At 42.5% G+C, this 26,570-nt stretch overlaps 1 protein-coding gene across 1 annotated transcript in view; it reads right to left on the bottom strand.

Moving 5' to 3' along the window:
- The window catches only part of DMXL2 (Dmx like 2), a 283,261-nt gene that overhangs the window by 61,251 nt on the left and 195,440 nt on the right, over positions 1-26,570 (bottom strand). The window contains exons 27-30 of the mRNA XM_077471038.1: positions 17,778-17,908; positions 14,089-14,337; positions 13,328-13,506; positions 6,595-6,728 (exon numbers count right to left, since the gene is read on the bottom strand). Coding sequence (XP_077327164.1) covers positions 6,595-6,728; positions 13,328-13,506; positions 14,089-14,337; positions 17,778-17,908 — 693 coding nt within the window. The remainder of the gene's footprint in view (positions 1-6,594; positions 6,729-13,327; positions 13,507-14,088; positions 14,338-17,777; positions 17,909-26,570) is intronic.

Raw genomic sequence — 26,570 nt, 5'->3', positions numbered from 1 at the left:
CAGCCCAATTCTGTCGTGATTATTCATAAAAGAAGCCAAACTGGGCGTATCGGGCACTGGATGTCTGCCAGCACCCGCCGATCACATGTAAAACACACAGAACGAAGATCTGTCTATATAAACAAGCAAATATACAGTACACAAAAACACTGGCTAGGCCCACAGTTAACCCTTTGATTGCCCTTGATGTTTAACCCATTTGCATCCAGGGTCATTAGTACAGTGATGGTGCATATTTTTAGCACTGATCACTGTATTAGCATCACTACTGGTTCCCAAGAAAAAGTGTCTGATTGTCCTTCGTAATATTGCAATCCCGCTATAAGTTGCTGATCTCCATCATTACTAGTATTGAAAAAATAAATAAACAAAAATTCCATAAATATATCTCATAGTTTGTAGACGCTAGAACGCTTGCGTAAACCAATCAATATATACTGATTGGGGTTTTTGTTAACCAAAAATATGTAGCAGAATACATATTGACCTAAATTTATGAAGAAATTCGATTTCTTACATTTTTATTATTGGATAGGTTTTATGGCAGAAAGTAGAAAATAGTTTGTTTTTTTCAAAATTGTTAGTCTTTTTTTTGTTTATAGCGTAAAACAAAAAAAAGCAAAAAAAAACACCAAAAGAAAGCTTTATTTTTGGGCAAAAAAAAAAGACTTGGAAAAAATAAATGATTTATATATCACCACACAATTGTCAGTTAAAGTAACGCAGTGCCGTATCGCCAAAAAATGGTCTGGTCACGAAGGGGGGTAAATCTTCCAGAGGTCAAGTGGTTAAAGGAGATGACCAGAGACTGCAGATACAGTGGATATAAAAAGTCTACACACCCTGTCACAATGTCTTTTGTAAAAAAAAAAAAAAAGAGAGACAAAGATGAATTTAAGAACGTTTTCCACCTTTAATGTGACCTATAAAAGGTACATTTGTAAAAAAAAAAACGAATGGAAATCTTTTAGGTGGAGGGAAGTCAAAATAAAAAGTACTTGCCAATACTGATTAACAATACTTTTTTTAATGTGTTGTGACAGTGGCACTTATATGCAGCACTGATGGGCACAGATAGGTGGCACTGATGGGGCGTGGACTAGGTCAGTAGTTTTTAATTTTATTTATTTTAACAATTTTTATATTTGATATATTTTGTTACTATTTTACAATGCTTTTTTGGGGGGGGGGGGGGGGGGGGGTTAATTTTATTTTTTAATTATTTTTACAATTTAACCTTTACATTTTTGTTAGAATTATTTTCTTTTTTTTTTTAACAGCTTCAGCCCCAGAAGATTTTACCCCCTTCCTGACTAGAGCACTTTCTGCGATTCAGAACTGCGCCGCTTTAACTGACAATTGTGAAATACATTGATTACTTTATAAATGTCACTGGCAGGGAAGGGGTTAACACTAGGGGGCAATCAAGGGGTTAATTTTATTCCCTAGTGTGTGTTCTAACTGAAGAGGGGAGGGGACTGTGTTGGGGAGATGACAGATTGCTGTTTATACACTGTATGAACAGACGATCTGTCTCTTCTCCCCTCAGAGAAACTAAAACTTTTTGTTTATACACAGATCCTGGTTCTTGGTGTGCCCCAAGCGGTCGCGGGAGCCCATCGGTGGCCATGGGCGAGCACCCCCCCCCCCCAGTAGCCGAATACAGAAGCGACGTAACATGACGGCGATTTGCGTAGCCGAGCCATGTTGCCGCAGTACAACTGCTGGGGGGGGGGGGGCGGGCTTTGGTGAGATATTGGGGGCCTAAACAAACCCCTGACAGTTACATAGTAGGCCAGGTTGACAAAAAAAAGACACAAGTCCAACCTATGTCTGTGATTTTATGTCAGTATTACATTGTATATCCCTGTATGTTGTGGTCGTTCAGGTGCTTACCTAATAGTTTTTTTAAACTATCGATGCTCCCTGCAGAAACCACAGCTTGTGAAAGGGAATTCCACATCCTAACCGCTCTTACAGTAAAGAACCCTCTACGCAGTTTAGGGTTAAACCGCTTTTCTTCTAGTGAATTTTAGTGAATGCCCGCATCTTATTAAATTCTTATTAAATTATTAAATTCTCTTACTCAAAAAAGTTTTATCCCTATGTTGGGGTTTACCAGTAAGGTATTTGTACATTAAAATCATATCCCCTCTCAAGCATCTCTTCTCCAGAGAGAACAAGTTTAGTGCTCATAACCTTTCCTCATAAGATCCTCCAGACCCTTATTAGTTTTGTTGCCCTTCTCTGGACTCTCTCCAGTTCTAGAACATCCTTCCTGGGGACTGGTGTCCAAAACTGGACAGCATACTCCAGGTCTGGCTGGACATAACCCCTCTGAGACAGGGAAAGGGAATGAGGACAAAGAATCCTCAATCCCTTTCTCAGCAGCCTTATCTGCGCTGAAGATGAATCGACAGGAGACAGCAGCTCCTGTTCATTCATAAATTGAAGTAGCGTAAACACAGTTTACGATGCTCAGTTATGAATGGACAGAGTCCACAGGTCCAAAAGGAAGAAGCCGGTACATTAAATATTTACCAGCTCCTTCCTCCACTCTCCATCCTAACAGATCTGGGACGAAGGAGGACCGGGACAGAACGAGGAGAACACGGGGGAGCCAGAGGGGAAACCCAAGAGAGCGAGGAGCATACGGGGGAGCCAGAGGGGGACCCAACAGAGCGAGGAGCATACGGGGGGAGCCAGAGGGGGACCCAGAGAGAGTAGCACACAGGGGACCCAGGGAAGGACACAGAGGGGACAATCAGTGCAGTGGTGGGAGGAGGTATAAGCACTGATCCCCCTGTATAGCTTTCAATAAAGCATCTGACAGCCATGGGAGGGAGAGGAGGAGAAGCTGCTGTCAGATGCTTTATTTTAAGCTATACAGGGAGATTGGTGCTTGTACCACCCTCCATCTCTACACTAATCGCCTGTGAGGCTGTCCACCCCCTCTGCTACACTGAGGATGCCTTGCCCGATACAACAGGTATCGGAGCATTTGCACAAGTACCGATACTCATGCAAATGCTTGGTGTCACCACCAATACCGATACTAGTGTCGGTATCGGTACAACCCGTCTTCACTGTGTTTCATGGTATCTCTAATGCCTTGGAAAGTCTTTTGTACCCTTCTCCTGACTGATACCTTTTAACAAGGAGGCTGGGTTCACACTATTGCAAATTGGATGTGGGTTTCCCTGCATCCAATTCGTATAGCAGGAGATTGTGACTGGCTCTCTATAGAGATGGTTCACACATCCCCAGTGCAAATTGCAGAGGAGTCCTGTGCATCTTTTGGTCTGTTTCAGGGCTGAAATTGGGCCTGAAACGATGAATGGAGATACACTGATGCCTCTGATACTTTGGAAGCGCTCTGCCTACCATGGCCTTTGCTGTAGGAAGTGACTAAGAAAAAGTCAGGAAAGACCTACTAGAACACCTGAACTTTATTTGAGGTTAATCAGAGGCACTTTAACCACTGACGGCCTGCCTCACGGCGATATACATAAGCAGAATGGCGCGGCTGGGCACAACATGTACGTTGCCCTTTAAGTGTCCAGCTGTGGGTCACGCGCACCGCAGGCGGCGCACTGGCGAACCTGGTCCTTAGCTCCGTGACCGTGGCGCGGGACCCGATCACTGCCGGTCTCCCGCGATCGGGTCACAGAGCTGAATAACGGGGAGAGGTAAGTGTAAACAAACCTTTTCCCGTGCTTCCTAGTGAGCCTGTCACAGATCGTCTGTTCCCCGTCATAGGGAAAGACGCTCAGTGACGTCACAAGCCAAACCACGCCCCCCCTACAGTAAAAAAACACACACACACACTCACACTTAGCCCCTACACTGCCCCCTAGTGGTTAACCCCTTCACTGCCAGTGACATTTTTACAGTAATCAGTGTATTTTTAATCACACTGATCGCTGTATTAATGCCAATGATCCCAAAAATGTGTCAAAATTATTCGACGTGTCCGCCATAATGTCGCAGTCACAATAAAAATCTCTGATCGCCGGCATTACTAGTAAAAAAAATATGAATAAAAATGCCATAAAACTATCCCCTATTTTGTAGACGCTATAACTTTTGCGCAAACCAATCAATAAATGCTTATTGCGTTTTTTCTTACCAAAAACATGTAGAAGAATACGTATTGGCCTAAACTGAGGAGAATTTTTTTTTTTTATACATTTTTGGAGGATATTTATTATAGCAAAAAGTAAAAAATATTGCATTTTTTTTCAAAATTGTTGCTCTATTTTTATTTATAGCGCAAAAAATAAAAACCGCAGAGGTGATCAAATACCACCAAAAGAAAGCTCTATTTGTGGGAAAAAAAGAACGCCAATTTTTGTTTGGGAGCCACGTCGCAAGGGCCGCGCAATTGTCAGCTAAAGCGACGCAGTGCCGAATCGCAAAAAGGGGCCTGGTCCTTTAGCTGCAAAATGGTTCCGGGGCTTAAGTGGTTAATTGATGGCAAGTGTGTACCGACTCCTATTTAACAAGCGTTTGAATGTGATTGCTTAGTTCTGAACACAGCTACAATCCCAGTTATAAAAGTGTGGGCACACTTATGCAACCACATTATTTTATTTTTTTACTTCCCCCTCTAAAAGATATCAGTTTGTTTTTCAATTTTCTTGTACAGTTTATAGGTCAAATTAAAGGTGGAAAAAGTTCTGAAATGATTTATCTTGGTCTGATTTTTTTACATCACAGAAACCTGACATTTTATCAAGGGTGTGTAGACTTTTTTTTATATCTACTGTACATTGGTTGAGAACATGCTGCAACAGACAAATACTTTGGGGAATGTTACAAGAGTCTACTAGCGACCACTGCCGTTATTAACCACTTGCTTACTGGGCACTTAAACCCCCCTCAGTCCCAGACCAATTTTCAGCTTTCAGCGCTGATGCACTTTGAATGACAATTGCGCGGGCATACAACACTGTACCCAAATGAAATTTTTATCATTTTTTTCCCACAAATAGAGCTTTCTTTTGGTGGTATTTAGTTACAGCTCGGAGTTTTATTTTTTGCTAAACAAACAAAAAAAGATGCAAAAAAAAAAAAAAAAAAAAAATCATGTTTTAATAGTTTGTTATAAAATTTTGCAAACGGGTCATTTTTCTCCTTCATTGAAGTGCGCTGATTAGGCGGCACTGATGGCTGCATTGGTGGGCACTGATGGGCTGCATTGGTGGGCACTGATGGGCTGCATTGGTGGGCACTGATGGGCTGCACTGGTGGGCATTGATAGGCATAGTTAAGGCGGCACTAATAGGCACAGATAAGGCGGCACCGATGGGCACAGATAAGGCGGCACTGATGGGCAAAGATGGGCACAGATAAGATGGCATGGATGGGTGGCACGGATAAGTGGCATGGATGGGTGGCACGGATGGGCACTGATAGGTACCACTGATAGATGGGACTGATGGGCACTGATAGGTGGCACTGATAGGTGGCTCTGATAGGTGGCACTGCTGGGCACTGATGGGCGGCACTGCTGGGCACTGATGGGCGGCATTGCTGGGCACTGATGGGCGGCACTGGGTCGCAGCACCTTTGAGGCAGATTGTGGGCACTGTGGGTGGCACTGTTGGTGGCACTGCTGGATGGCACTGTGGGTGGCACTGTGGGTGGCACTGTAGGTGGCACTGTGGGCACTGATGGGGGCACTGATGGGGGGCACTTACTTTTATTCAGGATGGCACGGCGGTGAGCAGGTGGGCACTGGCAGGGGGCAGGTGGTCAGCTGTATTGCTGGCCGTGATCGGGACTGATGTCCCGATCACGGCCGCCGGTGATCGGCTTTTTTTTTCTCTTTCTGTCAGCGCGAGGAGGAATAATAGCCGATTACCGGCTCCGTTCTATCACATGATCAGCTGTCATTGGCTGACAGCTGATCACGTGATAAGGGGTCGGGATCGACCCCTTGCACGGATCGGTGATCAGGCGAGTCTCACGGACTCGCCGATCACAGAGCGCGCCGCGCGCGCCCCTCAGCGGGCGCGCAGGCCGCTCGTATCCGGGACGACGTCAATAGACGTAGTCCCGGAAATGTGGGTCCGCGCTGTTGCCGTCATTTTGCAATAGCGCGGATCCCAAGTGGTTAATGTTCCCACATTTGGATTCCCTTTCCCCTCCTAAATGTTACTGTAGTTTGGGCACCAAGACCTTATTGGACTCTCCTAAAAGGAACAACCCTTACCCCCTGCCTGACCCATTAGTCAAGTTATCTTAACCTGCCCAACAAAATGGGGTAAGAAACTCTGCACCCTAAAACTTCCAATACCATAATTACAACTGCTGAGCGTTTTGGATAAAATTCTTATTTTCAAGTCTACTGCATGCTTTCTTCTTAAAAAGACGGTCATAACATTTTGCTTCATTATATCCATCTTTCCCCAATTAGCTATTATTGCTAATAACCAATTGTAAACATTAAGCCCTGCAGTTCTGACACCATCTGTTGACTTTACTGTCCTCAACTGCTACTAAAGGCAAAAAAGTGGCACAATAAGATTTTTAAGCAGGTTGCTAGGTACAAATGCATGTGTAAAACAAAGTGAATTCATCATCTCTTACCTGTAGGAACTAGAATTTGTGTGCTCTTGTATTTGTGTATCAGAGAGAAATGCGTCATCATCCTCATCATCATCACTTGGAATACTTTCATCTGAGTCATAAATAACCCCACTGTCAGACAGAGGAAGGAATGGCTGCAATAAAAAGCAGAGGAAAGTAATAGATTAGCATTTAAAATGGGAAATGTATAAAAAATATTTTTTTAGATAAATATTAACAAAAGTAAAGAGCAGCGATGGCGAACCTATGGCACACGTGCCACAGCTGGCACACAGAGCCATCTCTGTGGGCATGCGACTGTCCAGGTTCACGGCGGGGAGAACACGGCAGCAAGCAGTGGTGAGGTGCAAGTCCTTCAACAGTGAGGCCCAGAGAACAGACTATGGGCCCGAAAGACTAGGACAGATGAGAGGCGCAGGTTGTGAGGAACCCGCCTAATGGAACAGAGCAGAGGGCTCTCCCGAATCAAGGATGGAGCCAGGTACCGGGCACAACTATACACTGAATATATGCAGACAAAGACTGGGGCAGGGAGGCAGAGCAGGGATTGCAGATAGGGACAGAACTAGAGGTCTCCCTTTCTCTAAGCTCCCCTCTTTTTCAGCCCCCCCCCTCCTCTGTGTCCTCCTCTTTCTGCTCCCCCTCTCTGCCCTCCTTCTCTCTCTCTCTCTGTCCCTCCTCCCTCTCAGCATCTCTCACACCCCCCCTCTCACTGCCCCCTTCCTCTCTCTGCCCCCCCCCCCCCTCTGTCCCCCCTCTCTTGCTCTCTTTCCCCCTCCCTCTCAGCATCTCTCACACTCCCCCTCTCTGCCCCCCTCTCTTTATCTCTATGCCCCTCCCTTTCTCTCTGTCCTCTCCCTGTGTCCCCTATCTGCCCCCCCCATGTCCCCCCTCTCTCACTGTGTCCTCTCTCTGCGTGCTCCCCCCTCTCTGTCTCTGTGTCCCCTCCCTCTCTGTCTCTGTGTCCCCTCCCACTCTCAGCATCTCTCTCATACCCCTCTCTCTCACAACCCACCCACTCACTCTCTCACAACCCACCCACTCACTCACTCTCTCACAACCCACCACTCACTCACTCTCTCACAACCCACCACTCACTCACTCTCTCACAACCCACCACTCACTCTCACAACCCCCCACTCTCACTCGCTTACAACCCCCCACTCTCACTCTCTTACAACCCCCCACTCTCACTCTCTTACAACCCCCCACTCTCACTCTCTTACAACCCCCCACTCTCACTCGCTCAGCACCCCTTTCTTGCGAATCGGTTGGAACTTTGCAACACAAAACCAACTTATTTATTTCAGTTTTGGCACTAGGGCTCAAAAAGGTTCACCATCAATGGTATAGAGTAAAGGTCAAATTAGCATATTAATGTATCAAACTAATAGATGATTTCCGCTTCTTAAAGTTATAAACCTGTACTGTGAACCAAATACACAAGCTAACCAGACTTATTACAACAATCTCCTCACTTCTCTCCCTGTTGACTCTGACACCATATAGCATTCCATCCTCCAATTCTGACAATTGGGAGAAGGGTGTATAGCCAATGGTGACACCAAAAACCTGAAGACTTGGAGAATTCCAGTGATTATCAATGACCAAGACTTAATTCAACAAAACAAAAAAGGAAGGCGCACTGACCTAGTGCGTTACCCTAAAAAGAGCTTTATTAAAAAACAGAACAAATAGCAAAATGGCTACTCACAAACGAGTATTGATCAAAGGCAAAATCAATACAACTGGATCCATTGCACCAAACATCGACATATCCAGATCAGATGTCAGATGAACTGAAAAATACCTCAACGAAAACGGCTAGCACTTTTCGGGGGTGACCCCCCTTTCTTCAGAGCCAAAATAAGCACTGATCTAGTTGTATTGATTTTGCCTTTGATCAATACTCGTTTGTGAGTAGCCATTTTGCTATTTGTTATGTTTTTAATAAAGCTCTTTTTATGGTAATGCTCTAGGTCAGTGCGCCTTCCTTTTTTTTGTTTTGTTTTTCTCCAGTATCTGAACACCCAATGTTCTAAAGGAGGACTGCAAGACCTTTTGACACTACCATCCTAAACTGTCGGTATCGAACTTCAAAGACCAAGACACCAGAGCGCAGGAGAAGTTGTTGTTTTTGTACTTTCAAGACTTAATTCAAGACAGTTACTTGTCAACCATGTGTACTGACGTTTCAGGGACACACAGGTCCCTTTTATCAAGGTAACATTTATCCTAATAGTAGAAGGTTCACTATACAATAGTATCGCATAGTAAACATAGTTCACAATGGCCTCCTTTTTTCCTGGAGTCCACAAAAAAAAAAAATGTAAATAATAAATGTTTATTTTGTATGATTATAACCAAATTTTGTGTTTTTACCATAAAGTTAAAGTGGTTGTAAAAGGTAGAAGATTTATCTTAATGCATTCTACGCAATAAGATAAAAAAAAAAAAACCTTCTGGGTGCAGCAACCCCCCCAATACTTACCCAAGCCGCATCTAGATTCAGCAATGTTGTAGCAGTGTTTCAGCTGCCTGGGACTCCCTTCCTCATTGGCTGAGACAGTAGCGTGGCTCAGTGGCTCCCATTGCTGTCAATCCAGTCAGCTAATGAGAAAGGGGGCAGGGCCAGGCTGGATGTCTGAATAGACACAGGGAGAGGAGCACCTAAAAGGGACCCAAGAAGAGGAAGATCTGGGGCTGCTCTGTGCAAATCCACTGCACAGAGCAGAAAAGTATAACATGTTTGTTATTTTTAACTAAAAAAAAAAAAAAACCCACAAGACTTTAGTATCACTTTAAGGTTGCAATTTAAGGCAGCAAGACACAATGTATCTACTTTTACAGTATCTCACAAAAGTGAGTACACCCCTCATACAAGCTGTACACTCACTACTTTACTATGTTGCAAAGTGTAATTTCTTCAGTGTTGTCACATGAAAAGATAGAATAAAATATAAACAAAAATGTGAGGAGTGTACTCACTTTTGTGAGATACTGTACATGTAGAACCTACAGAACATTATAACACCCTGAATCGCTGCAATGTAATTCACAGCTATAGAGGTAAGCTATATAAATTCATTATCATAATAAAAGTACTCAAATGGAACAAAAGTATGGAATATCACGGATCACTATCACACACTATCAGAGTCAAATATTTTGTCTGATGGAGAAAACTGAGGCAAAGGGATCATGGTAGATCCATGACCTTCAGATATTTTGTCTGCTGAATGGGTGAGACAGTGATGTACAATGTAACTCCGTCAGTAGGCTCACTAAGACAATGAACTGTAACTTCTATTACCAAGATACTAGAAATACCAAAATACCTGTTAAGATAATGTTGAGTTCAAGAACACCTCTAACACTTAGGACTTATAGAAATTTTAATATCTTCTAAGGGAAACATATTACTTATTTTAATGGACACATATTACTTTATATATTACTTCATTGTATTACAAGGTTCGGAAAATATTTTAACATGTATAAATCTAGACTATGGGAAATAAGAGGCAAGCATACAGTACTTGTATAAAGGACATTTGCCTGGACAAGGTATTAAAAGTAAACTAGTGGTGAAATTACCCACATTTATAATGAAAATGCCAGTTAAACCCCTTTCACACTGCTGCGATTTGAAAGTCGCACAATTTTACAGGGAACTTGAGGTCTATGGACCAAAGTAGTACAGGGACTACTTTGAAGTCAGTGGGACTTGGAGTCGCACAGATATGAATGGTTATCATTGGGAATCATGGGGTATGATTTGTCACACCACTCTGATTTCCAAAGTTGCACAAGTATGAAAGGGGCCTTAAGTTTCTGGGTAGTTACTCTCTACCTTCATTTAACGGACTAGATCTTGACAACTTAAATAGCAGAGGCATGATTGAGTAAGGAAGTTAAAGTGGTTTTGTATGCAATTTCTCTCTTCATTGTTGGGGTCAAGACTACAATTACAGGACTATTAAAACACTGTATTGTTGAAGTGGAACTTCATCCAAAAGGTGTAAAGTCTGCCTCCCCCCTCTTAAAATTTTGGGATGTCCTTTTTTTCTTTTTTTGCGGGGGGGGGGGGGGAGGGGAATGAAGACAGCGGAAGAACCAGCTCGGGTGAGAACAGTGCTTGATCCCTGGACAGGTATGTGCCGTTATTAAAAGTCAGCAGCTATAGTAGCTAATTTATTTTGTTTTCAGGGTGACGATCCTCTTTAAAGTGCAAGTAAACCCATCCATAAAACAGTTTAATTTGTTTCATTTCCGGCACATGCCAGAAATTTAACACTCCCATTGGTTGTGCTCTCAACCAAACTGTCAAACCATCGAATGGCTGGTGTCTTAACTGATCACATGCGTAGCATCATGGCAGTTGTAGATTAAACAGAGGCAAAGGTGGCAGCTTCCTTGGCTGGAAACGATAGGAGGGCTTACTTAAACTTTAATATTGATTTCTGCTTTTCAGCTAGCGGGTGGAGCCGTGGGCTGTTTTTTTATGTTTTTCACCATGTATTTCACACAATGAAAAATAGCAAACAGGGAACTTTTTAACTTAAGTACATGGTAGAACCACCACATATCAGGAATGTGAAATGTTAGGTTAAAATACACTAACACTGGAAGCTCCAGGTCTGTTTTTGTGATTTTTGGTTTCAATATTTAATGAGTTACTGACCAAGTATAAAGCCAATGAAGATACTTTTAAGGGTTTGAGAATGCTGGTAAATTTTGTGTAGTGTGATGCATTTGTTACAATGCATAGCATGGTTTCCTTTACACATGTATGGCATAAACCAGGTACAAATATCTGCAATGATCTTTGCAGATCAATGCAGTCCAACAGACATAGTATAAACAAGTGTCCCACTAAATAGATAAGCAAACACACAGATTACAGCCTTGTGAATAGAAAGAATGACTAGACTCCCATCAAACCTCTCCTTTTAATCTCCTGACATCACAATCCCTGTAAAGTGTAAACTTCAAACTCACATTAACCACTTGGGTACCGCGCTATTGCCGAATGACGGCATTAGCGCGGACCTAGATTTCCGGGACTACGTCTATTGACGTCGTCCCGGTTACGAGCGGCCTGCGCGCCCCCTGAGGGGCGCGCGCGGCGCGCTCTGTGATCGGCGAGTCTATGAGACTCGCCTGATCACCGATCCGTGCAAGGGGTCGATCCCGACCCCTTATCACGTGATCAGCTGTCAGCCAATGACAGCTGATCATGTGATAGAACGGAGCCGGTAATCGGCTATTATTCCTCCTCGCGCTGACAGCGCGAGGAGAAAAAAAAAAAGCCGATCACCGGCGGCCGTGATCGGGACATCAGTCCCGATCACGGCCAGCAATGCAAGGCACCACATGCCACCTGCCAGTGCCCACCTGCCTCCCGCAGTGCCATCCTGAAGTATAACTAAAAGTAAAAGTAAGTGCCCCTCGTCTGTGCCCATAGTGCCCACAGTGCCACCCACAGTGCCACCCCACAGTGCCACCCACAGTGCCACCCAATCTGCCTCAAAGGTGCTGCACCCCAGTGCCGCCCATCAGTGCCCAGCAGTGCCGCCCATCAGTGCCGCCCATCAGTGCCCAGCAGTGCCACCTATCAGAGCCACCTATCAGTGCCACCTATCAGTGCCCATCAGTCCCATCTATCTGTGGTACCTATCAGTGCCCATCCGTGCCACCCATCCGTGCCACTTATCCGTGCCACCCATCCGTGCCATCTTATCTGTGCCCATCTTTGCCCATCAGTGCCGCCTTATCTGTGCCCATCGGTGCCGCCTTATCTGTGCCTATTAGTGCCGCCTTAACTATGCCTATCAGTGCCCACCAGTGCAGCCTATCAGTGCCCACCAATGCAGCCCATCAGTGCCCACCAATGCAGCCTATCAGTGCCGCCTTATCAGCGCACTTCAATGAAGGAGAAAAATGACCCGTTTGCAAAATTTTATAACAAACTATTAAAACATGATTTTTTTTTTTTTTGCATCTTTTTTTGTTTGTTTAGCAAAAAATAAAACTCCGAGCTGTAACTAAATACCACCAAAAGAAAGCTCTATTTGTGGGAAAAAAATGATAAAAATTTCATTTGGGTACAGTGTTGTATGCCCGCGCAATTGTCATTCAAAGTGCATCAGCGCTGAAAGCTGAAAATTGGTCTGGGACTGAGGGGGGTTTAAGTGCCCAGGAGCAAGTGGTTAAACAAACACTCTAGAGCAGGGGTCTCAAACTGGCAGCCCTCCAGCTGTTGCTAAACTAAACTCCCATGATGCACTGCAAGGCTGACAGTTACAAGCATGGCTCCCACAGGCAGAGGCATGATGGGACTTGTAGTTTTGCAACAGCTGGAGGGCTGCCAGTTTGAGACCTCTGCTCTAGAGTCCTTATCCCTAATCCCCAACAAGTAGAGTCCTTGGCTACTGTATGGGCAAAGGTAGGCACCAAATGTTCTTATCTCTTGTTTGTGGGGGGATTCAGGCCACGGTCCCAAGAGAGAGGAATATGCTTTGTTCATATTTCATGTCTAAATTTTACAACCACTTCAAGTTTTAAAATGAAAAAGTACACATATGTTTGTCCTGTGTAGAATACTCATTTAAAGTGATTCTACAGAGAGCATCTTTAATACTGCAGCTCAGATGCACCCATCCAACCAAACACCAGCTTCAGTCTGACATATATCAAATATACTGTTGATACATCAAAAGGCATCACCTACTTTTGCCACAAAATAGTCCCACATGCTTAGTTCTGGAGGAATGAACTTCTCCTTGTATGTTGGTCTCTCAGCAGGAACTGGGGGTGGAACAGCCACATCCTTAACTGGTCTACCAGGAACCAGCATCCTCATGTTAAAGCGACGACGATGCTTATCTATTTCTTCTAAGACAGGTATAGCTGTCAGGAGAAACCAGAAAACTCACTGGACTTAGAATGAAGCAGCTGCACATTCCCAATAACTCTGCATGCACAATTAAACATCCACTTAAAGAAAACATATAGATCTGAAAGCCTACATGTGGAAAACACAGCGATTATGTGAGATCTTATTCATTTGATTTATCATGCATTATTTTCAAAGTGCTCTTTCACAGATCGGTAAGTGATTGAAGGAAAGAATACAGTTCAGACTGAGCACAGCAATCATCAACACTGGTTTCTCACCACACAGTTGAGACTCTTGTCCCATATCAATAACAGAAGCATTGCCTTTAATGTTTAGCATAGCAGTGTCTGCTGTGGGTTGTTCTTCATTTGGAAAAGTGAGAGCACACTGGGTTTTTTGTTGCTCCCTACCTGGATGAGATACATTAAGTATATAAGCAAATCTTCAACAACTGGCTGTGCCATATTTTTTTGTACTCATGATGCATATAGTGAAAATGTAGTAGGCAGAGATGAAAACCCAACTACAAGTTCATAGCTAAGACTAAGACAGCATAAACAGACTCACCACTTAATAATTGGAAAGCAAAGTACCTGGAATGCTCTCTGGTGGTTTTCTTGGTTTTACAACAAGCTTGACTCCACCTCCAAAAACAGCTGCCCACATTCGACCATTAAGAGGATGGGCAGCCAATCGAAACAATTCTGTGCTAGAGTCAGTAGCGAGAGCATGTATCAACAAGCTCACATAGACTGCAACAACAGCTTCACACAACATGACATTGAGCTTGGGCTGGTCTTCATCCTGAGCTGTGTTAAGTAGGTTTATAAGAGAACTAACACCTGGGGTAAAAAAAAAAATAAAAAAAAATAAGGAGTATAGAAGAGACAAAATTACATCGTAAAAATTTATTGGAAAAACAGACCCTTTTTTTGGCTAAATGAATAGGTGAAAAATCAAACAAGTCCTTTTCATTCAGGGCCAACTCACACTAGAAAGTGGTGCGTTCCCTTGTGCATTAATGGCACCCTAAACTCATTTTGTAAACCTGGCTTGGTGCAATGCAATTTGCAAAAGTAGTGCCTGCAATCAATGGGCTGTCAAAATCAGAACATGCGCATTCTAGTGTGAACCGGCCCTGAATCAGGCACAAGTTAACTGGCCGTGATAACGAGGTGGAAAGAGGAACTCATTTGCCTCCCCCGGGACATTTCATTCTAACAGAGTCACTCTGTCATAATACACTAATCAACAGCTGCTTACAGCGGCTGATCGAAGAAAATTTTCCAAAGTGTCCCAGGAATAATCAAAATTTTTCTGGTTCAAACAGTGTATGGCTAGCTTTAGATTTAGCATGAAATGATCTTCCCTTTTATCAATGGTCTTCTGAAGAGCGCTGCATTACACATATACAGAGAGGGGAAAAAGTATTTGATCCCCTGCTGATTTTGTACGTTTGCCTACTGACAAAGAAATGATCAGTCTATAATTTTAATGGAAGGTTTATTTTAACAATGAGAGACAAAACAACAAAAATATCCAGAAAAACGCATTAAAAAAAGTTATAAATTGATTTGCATTTTAATGAGTGAAATAATTATTTGACCCCTTTACAAATCATAAGTACTTAGTGGCAAAACCCTTGTTGGAAATCACAGAGGTTTCTCGTAGTTGGCCACCAGGTTTGCACACATCTCAGGAGGGATTTTGTCCCACTTCTCTTTGCAGATCCTCTCCAAGTCAGTAAGGTTTTGAGGCTGACATTTGGTAACCGGAACCTTCAGCTCCCTCCACATATTTTCTATGGGATTGCAGTCTGGAGACTGGCTAGGCCACTCCAGGATCTTGATGTGCTTCTTCCTGAGCCACTCCTTTGTTGCCTTGGCCATGTGTTTTAGGTCATTATCATGCTGGAATATCCATCATGACCCATTGTCAATGCCTTGGCGGAGGGAAGGAGGTGCTTGCCCAAGATTTGATGGTACATGGCCCCGTCCAGCATCCCTTTGATGCGGTGAACAGCCCCAAAGTATGATCCACCTCCATGTTTGACAGTGAGGATGGTGTTCTTGGGGTCATAGGCAGCATTCCTCCTTCTCCAAACACGGTGAGTTGAGTTGATGCCAAAGAGCTCCATTTTAGTCTCATCTGATCACAACACTTTCACTCAGTTCTCCTCTGAATCATTCAGATGTTCATTAGCAAACTTCAAATGGGCCTTTACATGTGCTTTCTTGAGCAGGAGCGTGCACTGCAGCATTTCAGCCCTTCACAGCATAGTGTGTTACCAATTGTTTTCTTGGTGACGATGGTCCCAGCTGCCTTGAGACTATTGACCAGATTCTCCTGTGTAATTCTGGGCTGATTTCTCACCGTTCTTATGATCAATGAAACTCCACAATGTGAGAACTTGCATGGAGCCCCAGACTGAGGGAGATTGACAGTAATTTAATCCCATTTGCGAATAATCGCACCAACTTTTGTCAACCTCTCACCAAGCTGTTTGTCGATGGTCTTGTAGCCCATTCCAGCTTTGTGTAGGTCTGATTGGAATCTGATTGATTGTTTCTGTGGACAGGTGTCTTTTGTACCGGTAACAAGCTGAGATTAGGAGCTCTCCCTTTCAGAGAGTTCTTCTAATCTCAGATTGTTACCTGTAAAGAAGACATCTGGGAGCCAGAAATCTTGCTGATTGATAGGGGATCAAATACTTATTTAATTCATTAAAATGCAAATGAATTGATCATTTTTTTAAATTGCGTTTTTTGGATAATTTTGTTGTTATTCTGTCTCTCACTGTTAAACGAAACCTACCATTAAAATTATAGACTGATCTCTTCTTGGTAAGAGTGCAAATGTACAAAATCAAATTTTTCCCTGACTGTAATATACACAAGACAAATGACATCTGTCTGCCATTGTGTGTTTTTGAAGTTGTTTATAAAAGTGTCAACTGATAACTGCAAATGACTGTTGATATTTTTAATAAGAATTGATATTGCTAAATAAGTAGTGTGATCATGTCAGAACGTTTGCGTTGCCCTGTGTACTGTGCACATTTTGGGGGTTATTTACTAAAGGAAAATCCACTTTGCACTGCAAGGGCACTTGGAAGTAAAGTCGCTGTAGATCCGAGGGGGACATGCAAGGAAAATAAAAAACAGTATTTTAGCTTGCACATGACTGGATGATAAAATCAGCAGAGCTTCCCCTCATTTCAGATCCACCCCTTAGATTTAGAGCGACTGCACTTCCAAGTGGATTTACCTTTTGTAAATAACCCCCTTTGTGTTATATCAAGGAGAGGAATTAACCCTTCTTGTCCTTATCCCAGGGCAACAAAATGTTTAGCCTGTATGTTGTGGAGATGGTAGAGTAGGTGGATCTAAGTATTTTAGCAAAACAAAACTGGGCGAGGCTACCACCACTCAGTGCACAAAAATGTTATGTGTTGTCAGCCCACAACATGACTTATGCTGGCTAGAGATTACCTTTTTTTTTGATCAGCCAGCAGGCTGATCAGAAAAAAATAAAAATAAAATTAACGGCCCATCCACACAAACAAGGTGGATAAAGAAACCCTTTCCACTCCGCCATTGTATTCTGCTGTCACAATACACTGATCAACGGCCGCAACCAAGTGGCTGCAGTTGCTGACCGTCAAAAGTTTTCCAACATTCCCATTCATTCAAGCAGGAATGGTTATACATAGATCAAAATTTGGAATCCACTGAATGTTGATCCATCTATGGCTAATTTTAGGAGCTAAGCACATTTTTCTGTACTGAGTGCATTTTCCTATACTTGTGTATCTCTGCACACATCTCTACAATACATTATCTTTTTTTTTTATTCTGCCCTGACATATATTTTAATACAGAAAATGTGTCTTGAGGGAAGTTGGTTGTGGACAGCCTATGTGTATTATATGTAAATATCTGTCACTAAATTACTTAAATTTGCTGTTCCTGCTTCTCAGAATTCATCTGTTTACTTTAGTGGTCAATCCTTTTAAAGTCATAATATAGTTAAATAAGCAAGTGAAATTTTTACATATTCCCTGAATTCCTCATTCATTATCTAAAACCAAAATTAATTGGATGTATGTCTTCGTTAATGGCTTAACTAGGGGAAAGATTTAGAGCAGGAATTCTCAACTCTAAAAAACATGGTGTGGTAAATTCTTAACAGTATGTTTAAATAGGCCTAGTTAAATAGAAATGGTACAACATAGCTATAAGCAATAAAGAAACATATTAGATGTTAATAGCATTGACCTCACCTGGCCAGGAGGCAGGAGGTGAATTTGGAGAAGCATGTTCTTCAATGCTCTCGGTCCTAAGCCGTCTTCGTTCACTTAAAAGAAGTCCTTGATAAACCATTCCCGTAAACTGATTTGCTTCTGCTTGACTGCTGCACAATAATTGAATATGATCAACCAAATAACCAGAAAATGACATTCCAAATTCATGAATATAATAGCATAAATATAACATAACTAGCTGTACTGAATTAAGACTATGCTTGGGCTGCAGAACATAGGAAGGAATAAGGATCATCTATGGCAGATCAACCAAACTACTACTGAGAGTTTTATCATTACAAGATTAAAGGAAAAAAATAAAAAATGACAGTGAAGAACCTGTATTGATGGAAAATTGTCAAGCATTTTCTTGCGTCTCAGTAAATAAGCTTAAAGCGTATACAGGGACAAAATATAACACTTTTACCCCTACAACCAATTTAAGAGCCTGCCTTCTAAACTACAAAAGTACCAAGAGGAGGTGTTTCAGAAGGTGGATTCAGTACAGGAATCACTGCATTTAGGCAGCTCGGTTTAATGGGATATGTAGTCTTTAGAAATCAAAAGTAAACAGCAGAGAAGCAGCAAAGCATGCAGGGAATTCAAAGAGTTGTGGAAAGAGATGGCCGGTAAGTAAGCTTATTATGGATGTCAAATATATATTTTATAAACTTTTGTATCAATTGTCCCTTCCTTTTTAGATTGTAAGCTCTAATGAGCAGGGCCCTCTGATTCCTCTTGTACCAAATTGTAATCTAACTGTAATGTCTGCCCTTATGTTGTAAAGCGCTGAGCAAACTGTTGGCGCTATATAAAACCTGTATAATAATAATAATAATAATAATAATATATAACTATTGCTTGCATTGCTATTAAAATGCTGATGTTCTACCCATCAGCTGATCCCCGCTGCTGGCGCTGGCGCAGAGAGGTGGGCACGCTATATCATATCTACTGGACATGTCCGCAGATCACTGACTCACTACTTACTGGGAAATAGTACAATCTCTTCTTCAAGCCATTTTTGACGTACAAGTGCCACTTGACCCTAAAATGTTCTTACTGGGCCTCCCTCCTACCTCATTCTCAAAATACTCCAAAAAAACTCCTAGCCCAAGTGCAGACGGCCAGGCGATGCTTAATAGCCCTGAAATGGAAAAAGAGGGAACCCCCCTCACTGGTCAAACTTCATACTAGGATAAGGGACGTTAAAAAGATGGAATACTTGACAGCCTCCCTAAATAATACTCTCGATAAACACAACAGAATATGGGAACTATGGGATAGGATGGAGGCTCCCAAACCCAGCTGACCCAGTGTGGAATCCCCCCCCTGGGCGGTGCAGGGGCTCAGGGCTGGGAAGGTGTCCTTTTCTCTCTTACCCTTTATCTATCACTAATCTTTTCCCCTGGTCTTTGTCTCAGTTAGCTTTCTCATCTCTACCTACTCTTGCTACTCTCCTCTACTCTACTCTACTCCCCCCCTCCCCCGTTAATCACAGTCACATAACTAAATCATTTTTGGAACAGCGGTAATATAATGACTTTGACTCACGCCTTAAACATGTTTGTATAGATTTGCAATGTTTTTTCCCTGTTTTGCATTCCACAGGCTCCTTTAGCCCAGGTTACATTTCCCTACAGGTGAAATGATGCATAGGTAGACCGTTTGCTGTATACCATTAAACACGCTGTGAAATCTTATATGTGTTACCTTCTCATTACCATTTGTCTCCTTTTATTTCCTTGTTGGAAAACTAGAAATTCAATAAAATGTCAGTTTTTCAAAAAAAAAAAATGCTGATGTTCTAAAATGAAAGTGTATGCTGTGACAACAGAATTCCTTTAATGCAAAGTTAAACCTATGAAAAAAAGGGCCCTCCAGGAGCATTTAACTATAATAAACTAGAATGCACAGTATATTATATTGATCTCCTCCAGCGCTGTCAGAGCTTCCATCGGTCACAAGTGCTTCCATCTTCTCCAGGTCTTCCGTCTGGGTTTGGACTCTTCACCCGCTTGATTGGTCAGACTGGGATGATGTCACTCCCGCACATGCGCATGGGAGTCATGTGATCTCAGCACAAAGCCAAATGGCAGGGAGAAGCAGTTATAACAGAATAGAAAAAAACAGGGTCTCTTCTGTCACAAAATACTACCCATCAGCCATTTTTTTTAAATTGTATGGTACGTTTGATTCTGCTTTAAAGTGAAGGTGTGCTTTGCCCATGCTCTCAGGCATGGCAGCTGACAACTCGTGTTTTATGTGGGTAGAAGGGGATAGAGTTATATAATTCCCTATACCCAGTAATAAAAGTATCTCCCCTAGATTCCATTTTTGAGTTATAGAAAGGGAGTAAACAAAGGTGAGAATAAGCAACAGGCTTTTGAACGGGAATGAATTTCTGCACATACACTGTGGAAGCAGCTGCCCATATGGGAGCTATTGCAGCATGGATAAGATTTTAGGGGGGTTGGGGGAGTGAAAATGATGACCAATAAAACATAACTTACAGTTACAGTAACATAGCAGCAGGTGGGGAAAAAAGGGGTTTAAAAACAATTTGTGCAATATTCTTTTGTGCCAAGCACAACTAATATTATTTAGCATGATTATACAAAAATAGTTTATTCATCTGCTAGACAGATCAGACAATTTAAACTAAATTTACCTTTTTTTTATAGTAAATACACAACCCTAATGCCAAAAAGTTGGGACGCTGTGTAAAATCTACATAAAAAAACAGAAGGCAATGATTTGCAAATCTCATAAACCCTTATTTTATTCATAGAAAATAGAAATCATATCAAAGGTTTAAAACTGAGGAAATGTACCATTTTAAGAAAAAAATAAGGAAATTTAGAAATTGAGGGCAGCAACATGTCTCAGAAAAGCCTCTTCTTTTAACAACATTCTGCAAACATCTGGAAACTGAGGTGTCATGGCCAAGATACATTAAAATATTATATGTTTCACTGAACTTTCAGCTTAGGAGTCATCACTCCCCAGACAACGTCCTATCGTGACGAAACGTGTAGGGAGGAGCCTGTGGCGGTGACGTCATTACGTTTGAAATCCGTAGATTGATGGGACACAGTTGGTAGGCAAACGGAAGCCTGTGGAGACGCCGCAAAATTCCGAATCCATTTGTTTCCTAATACGCTGTTTGATGATGATCTATCCTGTAAGTGCATTTCTTTTACTTTATTAAAATTTGCAAAAAATACTACGATATGGAAGCCATTTCTGTTTTTGTCTCATGAGCGAAACAGTTATATCTTCAGCTGTGGAAGGCGTTATAGGTTGCGGGGGAGACCTGAATCTTTTTTCCCTAATGCTTGGTGAGACTATCTTTAGAGTAGTCATCTGTGGCTGGTAAGAGGCTTTGATACTCACTTTGGTGCGATTCACCTTGGATCGGAGATCTTTTCACTGTCAACCTGTTTGGAGCAGCATTTGCACTTTATGGACTATGTTTTATGTATTTATTTGGGAACTGATTAATACACTGTTTATATAATTAGCTGTACGGAGTATCAACTGCACTTTATGTTCACTTAACAGCATGTGATTTCATTAATGCACTGGTTTGTATTATTTCAATGATCTCGCTGTCTAATTTACACACATTGTCACCGATTTTGACAATTGTTTTGGGTGACTGCTTTAGTTTTCGCTCTAAGAGTTTTTTCACTATGACTTTTAGTTTATTTTTATTTTTTTTTTGTATTTAATATTATTCTGACTGCTTTAGTAGGAATAATTTCAGCTTTATGGCAATTGTTAGAGATTTTTCACTAAAATCTTTTTTATTTTTCATTACCGTATTTTTCGGACTATAAGGCGCACGTAAAAGCCTAAATTTTCTCACAAAATCGACCGTGCGCCTTATAATCCGGTGCGCCTTATATATGACCTGTTGACATCGCTGGAGTTCTTTGGTTAATGCACTCGGAATGATGGCAAGCACCGAATTCGTTTTCTTCACTTGGGCTTTAACAGTATCTGTCAGATGGGCGCGCATGGAGTCACAGATCAATAGGGATGGAGATTCGTGGAAAAAGCCACCCGGTCTCTTACCGTAAACTGACGTACCGTAAACCTCTCTCAGGTTGTTCTACTGCGTGACTGATAGCGATGAGTTTGAAATCCGCTTCGTAAGCATGTCTCTTAACAGGAGCCATTTTTGGGGCAGCGGGTATACCGTAGAAAATGAACGAATGAATGCGCACACCTCCTGACTAAGATGGCCGTAATGCCCAATCCAAGCAGTGCATCTTCGTGAGCATTACGGCCATTTTAGTCAGGAGGTGTGCGCATTCATTCGTTCATTTTCTACGGTATACCCGCTGCCCCAAAAATGGCTCCTGTTAAGAGACATGCTTACGAAGCGGATTTCAAACTGAAGGCTATCAGTCATGCAGTAGAGCATGGAAATAGAGTAGCTGCGAGAGAATTCAACATTAATGAATCAATGGTACGGAAGTGGAGGAAGCAAGAAGATGCCCTGCGCCAGGTAAAGAAGACCAAACTGAGTTTCCGAGGAAACAAAGCAAGATGGCCACAGTTGGAGGACAAAATTGAACAGTGGGTTATTGAACAGAGAACCGCAGGTAGAAGCGTCTCTACTGTCTCTATTCGACTCAAAGCAACAGCGATCGCACGCGACATGGAGATCAACGACTTTCGAGGAGGTCCCTCTTGGTGCTTCCGTTTCATGAAAAGGCGGAATCTCTCTATCCGCACAAGAACCACTATGTCACAGCAACTGCCAAAGGATTACGAAGAAAAGCTGGCCATTTTCCATACCTACTGCAAGAACAAGATCAATGAACAGAAAATCCGACCAGAGCACATCACCAACATGGACGAGGTCCCCCTTACCTTTGATATCCCTGTAAACCGTACTGTCGAGAGAACAGGGACCAGTACGGTATCTATACGCACTACAGGAAACGAAAAGTCATCCTTCACTGTAGTTCTCGGTTGCCAGGCTAATGGCCAGAAACTACCACCCATGGTAATTTTCAAGAGGAAGACTCTGCCAAAAGAAAAGTTTCCGGTTGGCATCATCATCAAGGCTAACCCGAAGGGCTGGATGGACGAGGAGAAGATGAGTGAGTGGCTGAGAGAGGTTTACGTCAAGAGACCGGGTGGCTTTTTCCACGAATCTCCATCCCTATTGGTCTGTGACTCCATGCGCGCCCATCTGACAGATACTGTCAAAGCCCAAGTGAAGAAAACTAATTCGGTGCTTGCCATCATTCCGGGTGGATTAACCAAAGAACTGCAGCCACTAGATATAGGTGTCAACAGGTCGTTTAAAGTTAAACTGCGAGCTGCGTGGGAGCATTGGATGACAGAAGGCGAACACACATTCACCAACACAGGGAGGCAACGCCGGGCGAGTTACGCCACTATCTGCCAGTGGATCGTGGATGCCTGGGCGAAGGTATCAGTCACCAGTGTAATCCGAGCTTTCAAGAAGTCCGGAATTATCACTGAACAGCTAAGTACCGGTACCGATGACAGCAACGAGCCTGACTCGGATACTGATGAGAATGATGAGAGGGATACGGGCGTGCTTGATGCCGAAATTGCCCAATTGTTAAACTCAGACACTGAAGATGAAGAATTTGATGGATTTGCGGGAGAAGAATAAAGTGAAAAAGTGAGTGTCTGGTTTTGTACGGTATTCACCGGTAACTGAACAGTGTTAAGAGTTATTGAAGAATAAAGTGAAAAAGTGAGTGTCTGGTTTTGTATTTAATTGAACAGTGTTAAGAGTTATTGAAGAATAAAGTGAAAAAGTGAGTGTCTGGTTTTGTATTTAATTGAACAGTGTTAAGAGTTATTGTTATAGACCATTTTATGGTTATTGCTAAAGAGTTGAATAAAATTTGACTTACAGTACCGCATCCGAGTTGTGTTTCATTAAATGCGCCTTATAATCCAGTGCGCCTTATAGTCCGATGCGCCTTATATATGGAAATATCCATTATATCAGCCGGTCGTTGCTAGTGCGCCTTATAATCCGGTGCGCCTTATCGTCCGAAAAATACGGTAATTAGCGCTGCATTTATATATATCTATGGTATAACTTACATATACAGTGGCAAAGTGGCACTGCTGCGTCGGATCACGTACCTAGTAGTGGGGGGCACGCATGCGCACTGCCGCCAGCCCACTTCCAATGTCATTATACACAGCGGGAGCTTATTGGAGGATACCGCAGACTCGTAGTCCACCAGCACCCACCAATCCTTCAGTGTTGAGGCAATACAGCAGTCTGCCCATGTAAATAAGGTAAATCGATTTTCTGTAAGTAGGGAAGGCAAAGCAGGGATATAGATCTATGCCTTCCCTAGTAAAAGCCCCCCCCCCCCCCCAAGTACACAAAATCACTAACTCGGCACACAGTTAACCCTTTGATCGCCCCTGATGTTAAGTCCTTCCCAGCCAGTGTCATTAGAACTGTGACAGTGCATATCTGTAGGACTGATCACTGTATTAGTGTCACTGGTTCCCAAAAAGTGTCAAAAGTGTCAGTTAGTGTCTGACTGTCCGCTGCAATATCACAGTCCTGCTAGAAGTTGCTAAACCGCCATTACTAGTATAATAAATAAATATATCCCATAGTTTGTAGACGCTATAATTTTTTTTACAAACCAATCAATATACGCTTATTGGGATTATTTTTTTTAACCAAAAACATGTAGAAAAAAACATATTGGCCCAAGTTGATGAAGAAATTAGATTTTTTACATTTTTTATTTATTGTGACCCGTTTTCAGCAGAGAGTGGGCTGAAGTCCGCTCTGCTGACGTCACAGAAATCCGCCCAACACGACAAAGTCTGGATCCGCCAGGTGCCTAGACTGATACCCATCTCAGCAAGTCGCTGAGAGCCTGAGATGGCCGCTCCCCGCCCCTCCACAGCTCAGCTCTCCAGTGATCGCAGGGCAGAGCTGAGACCTGCTGACTGACAGGTGGCAGCTCTCCTCTCGGGGATCTGAGAGAACTGAGCCATCAGCCATGTTTTGATAGCTCGGTTCTCAGTACATCCGATGCATCCACCTAGGCAAGTATAATTTTGGGGGGGGGGGGGGATCCATACTTCTCTTTTAAGATCTGCATGGCTGCCCCTAGTCACTGACAAAGTGCTTGAACCATTGGTTTAGCAGTTTCATAAATCAGCAATAAAATATAAAAAATGAATGTGTCATATCAGAACACTTAAAAGTACACTTTAGCAAGAGCTAAAGTAAATGTACAGTATATTTACAAATAATTTAGTAGAACAAACGAGGAATTGTGTGTAGTGAAGGTAGCCATCATTCCAGTCAAAGAGAGTGCTGCAAGATGAGATAAGGGAGCAGGGAGGAGTCCTGCTCCCCTCTCTGTCCTTCAGCAACTGAAAGCTGCAACACAGGACACCCACATGAGAAGTGGATATTTCTGCAGAGAGGGTCATATAGGGACAGGGGGTGAGAGGAGGCAAAGCTGGGCTGCCTTCCAGTATATAACTGACGATGTACCGAATTCTTCTGTACACAGATGGGAAAGGAGTACGACCAAGCTGGAGAACGCTTGCAGCTGTAAGAGCAACTTATTTCTACTACACAGCAGATTGTTTCCAAGTTGCTTATTATAAAGTAGATGAATGATGAACACATAGTGAGGCCAGACAAACATTTGAGAGATCCTGTCACCACATTTAACACTCTATATTTTAGAGGAAATGGCAAGCATGGTCCTCCCTCACTATTAAGATGGACATACACTGTAAGAATTTCATTCAATCAGTTGCAGGCACTGTTTTGGGTAGTCTGACAGCTGGCACTCGTGGCTGTCAGAATACAATAGTCTGGCAGGGGGGTTTGTTCAACTGTATTATTAGTGGATGGAGGGATATGCTAGATTTCTTTTGTTTAGCCCACAGGCTAAAAAGAAAGAAATCTATTAGTATATGGTCAGCTTTAAAGCATAACTCCACTTTTGTTGAGAAGAAAACATTCCCCCTTGTGTGATCTATGTGCATTGCAAGGATTTTAAAATTTGTTGCAGATTCCTACCTTTTGTTATTCTGAAGAAATCCCTGTGTGTTTGTCTGTATCCATGTGGGAAAATTAGTCTAATGGGAGTGGTTTCATAATTATCAATCAGCTGCTGCACCTGCAGGGCTCTAATGAGGAAAGCTGCTGGGCCTGCATTCCTTTAGACGTGATTTCCTATTGGGAGTATCTCACCAAAATAACATCTTTTTTGCAGGGGATTCCCGAAATTTGATTTGTATCTTAGTGCAGACTTCTGGGAAAATCAGCCAATCACACAAGCAGGAAATTATGTTTCTGGGGGTCGCTCTATACACATTATGTGTACAGAACACCTCCAGGTAGCCATATTGCATTGCATTTTCAGAAAATTACAGAGCTGCAGATTGAAAAGGAAAGGTAATTGCAATATGAATGGTGTCACAATTGTATACAATATATTATTTTTTCTTTATTTGCTATTTTTTCCCCCACTAAAATGGAGTCACCCTTGCAACAGTGGGAAGGCCCACTGTTGAATCAAACTCTTGGTACAGTAAAAGCTTGGATTGCAAGCATTATTCATTCCAGAAACATGCTTGTAATCCAAAGCCCTCTTATATCAAAGCGAATTTCCCCTTAAGAAATAATGGATACTCAAATGATTCGTTCCACAACCATTTATTCATAGGTTGTTCAGTTTATAGTCCATATAAAAAGATTATAGCAATGTGATAGGT

This window comes from Lithobates pipiens, unplaced genomic scaffold (genome assembly GCF_037356315.1).
Source record: "Lithobates pipiens isolate NorthernLeopardFrog02 unplaced genomic scaffold, aLitPip1_a1.2 Scaffold_8, whole genome shotgun sequence".
Taxonomy (NCBI): domain Eukaryota; kingdom Metazoa; phylum Chordata; class Amphibia; order Anura; family Ranidae; genus Lithobates; species Lithobates pipiens.
The sequence above is the reverse complement of the archived record's forward strand: the minus strand, read 5'-3'. Positions and strand labels throughout refer to the sequence as shown.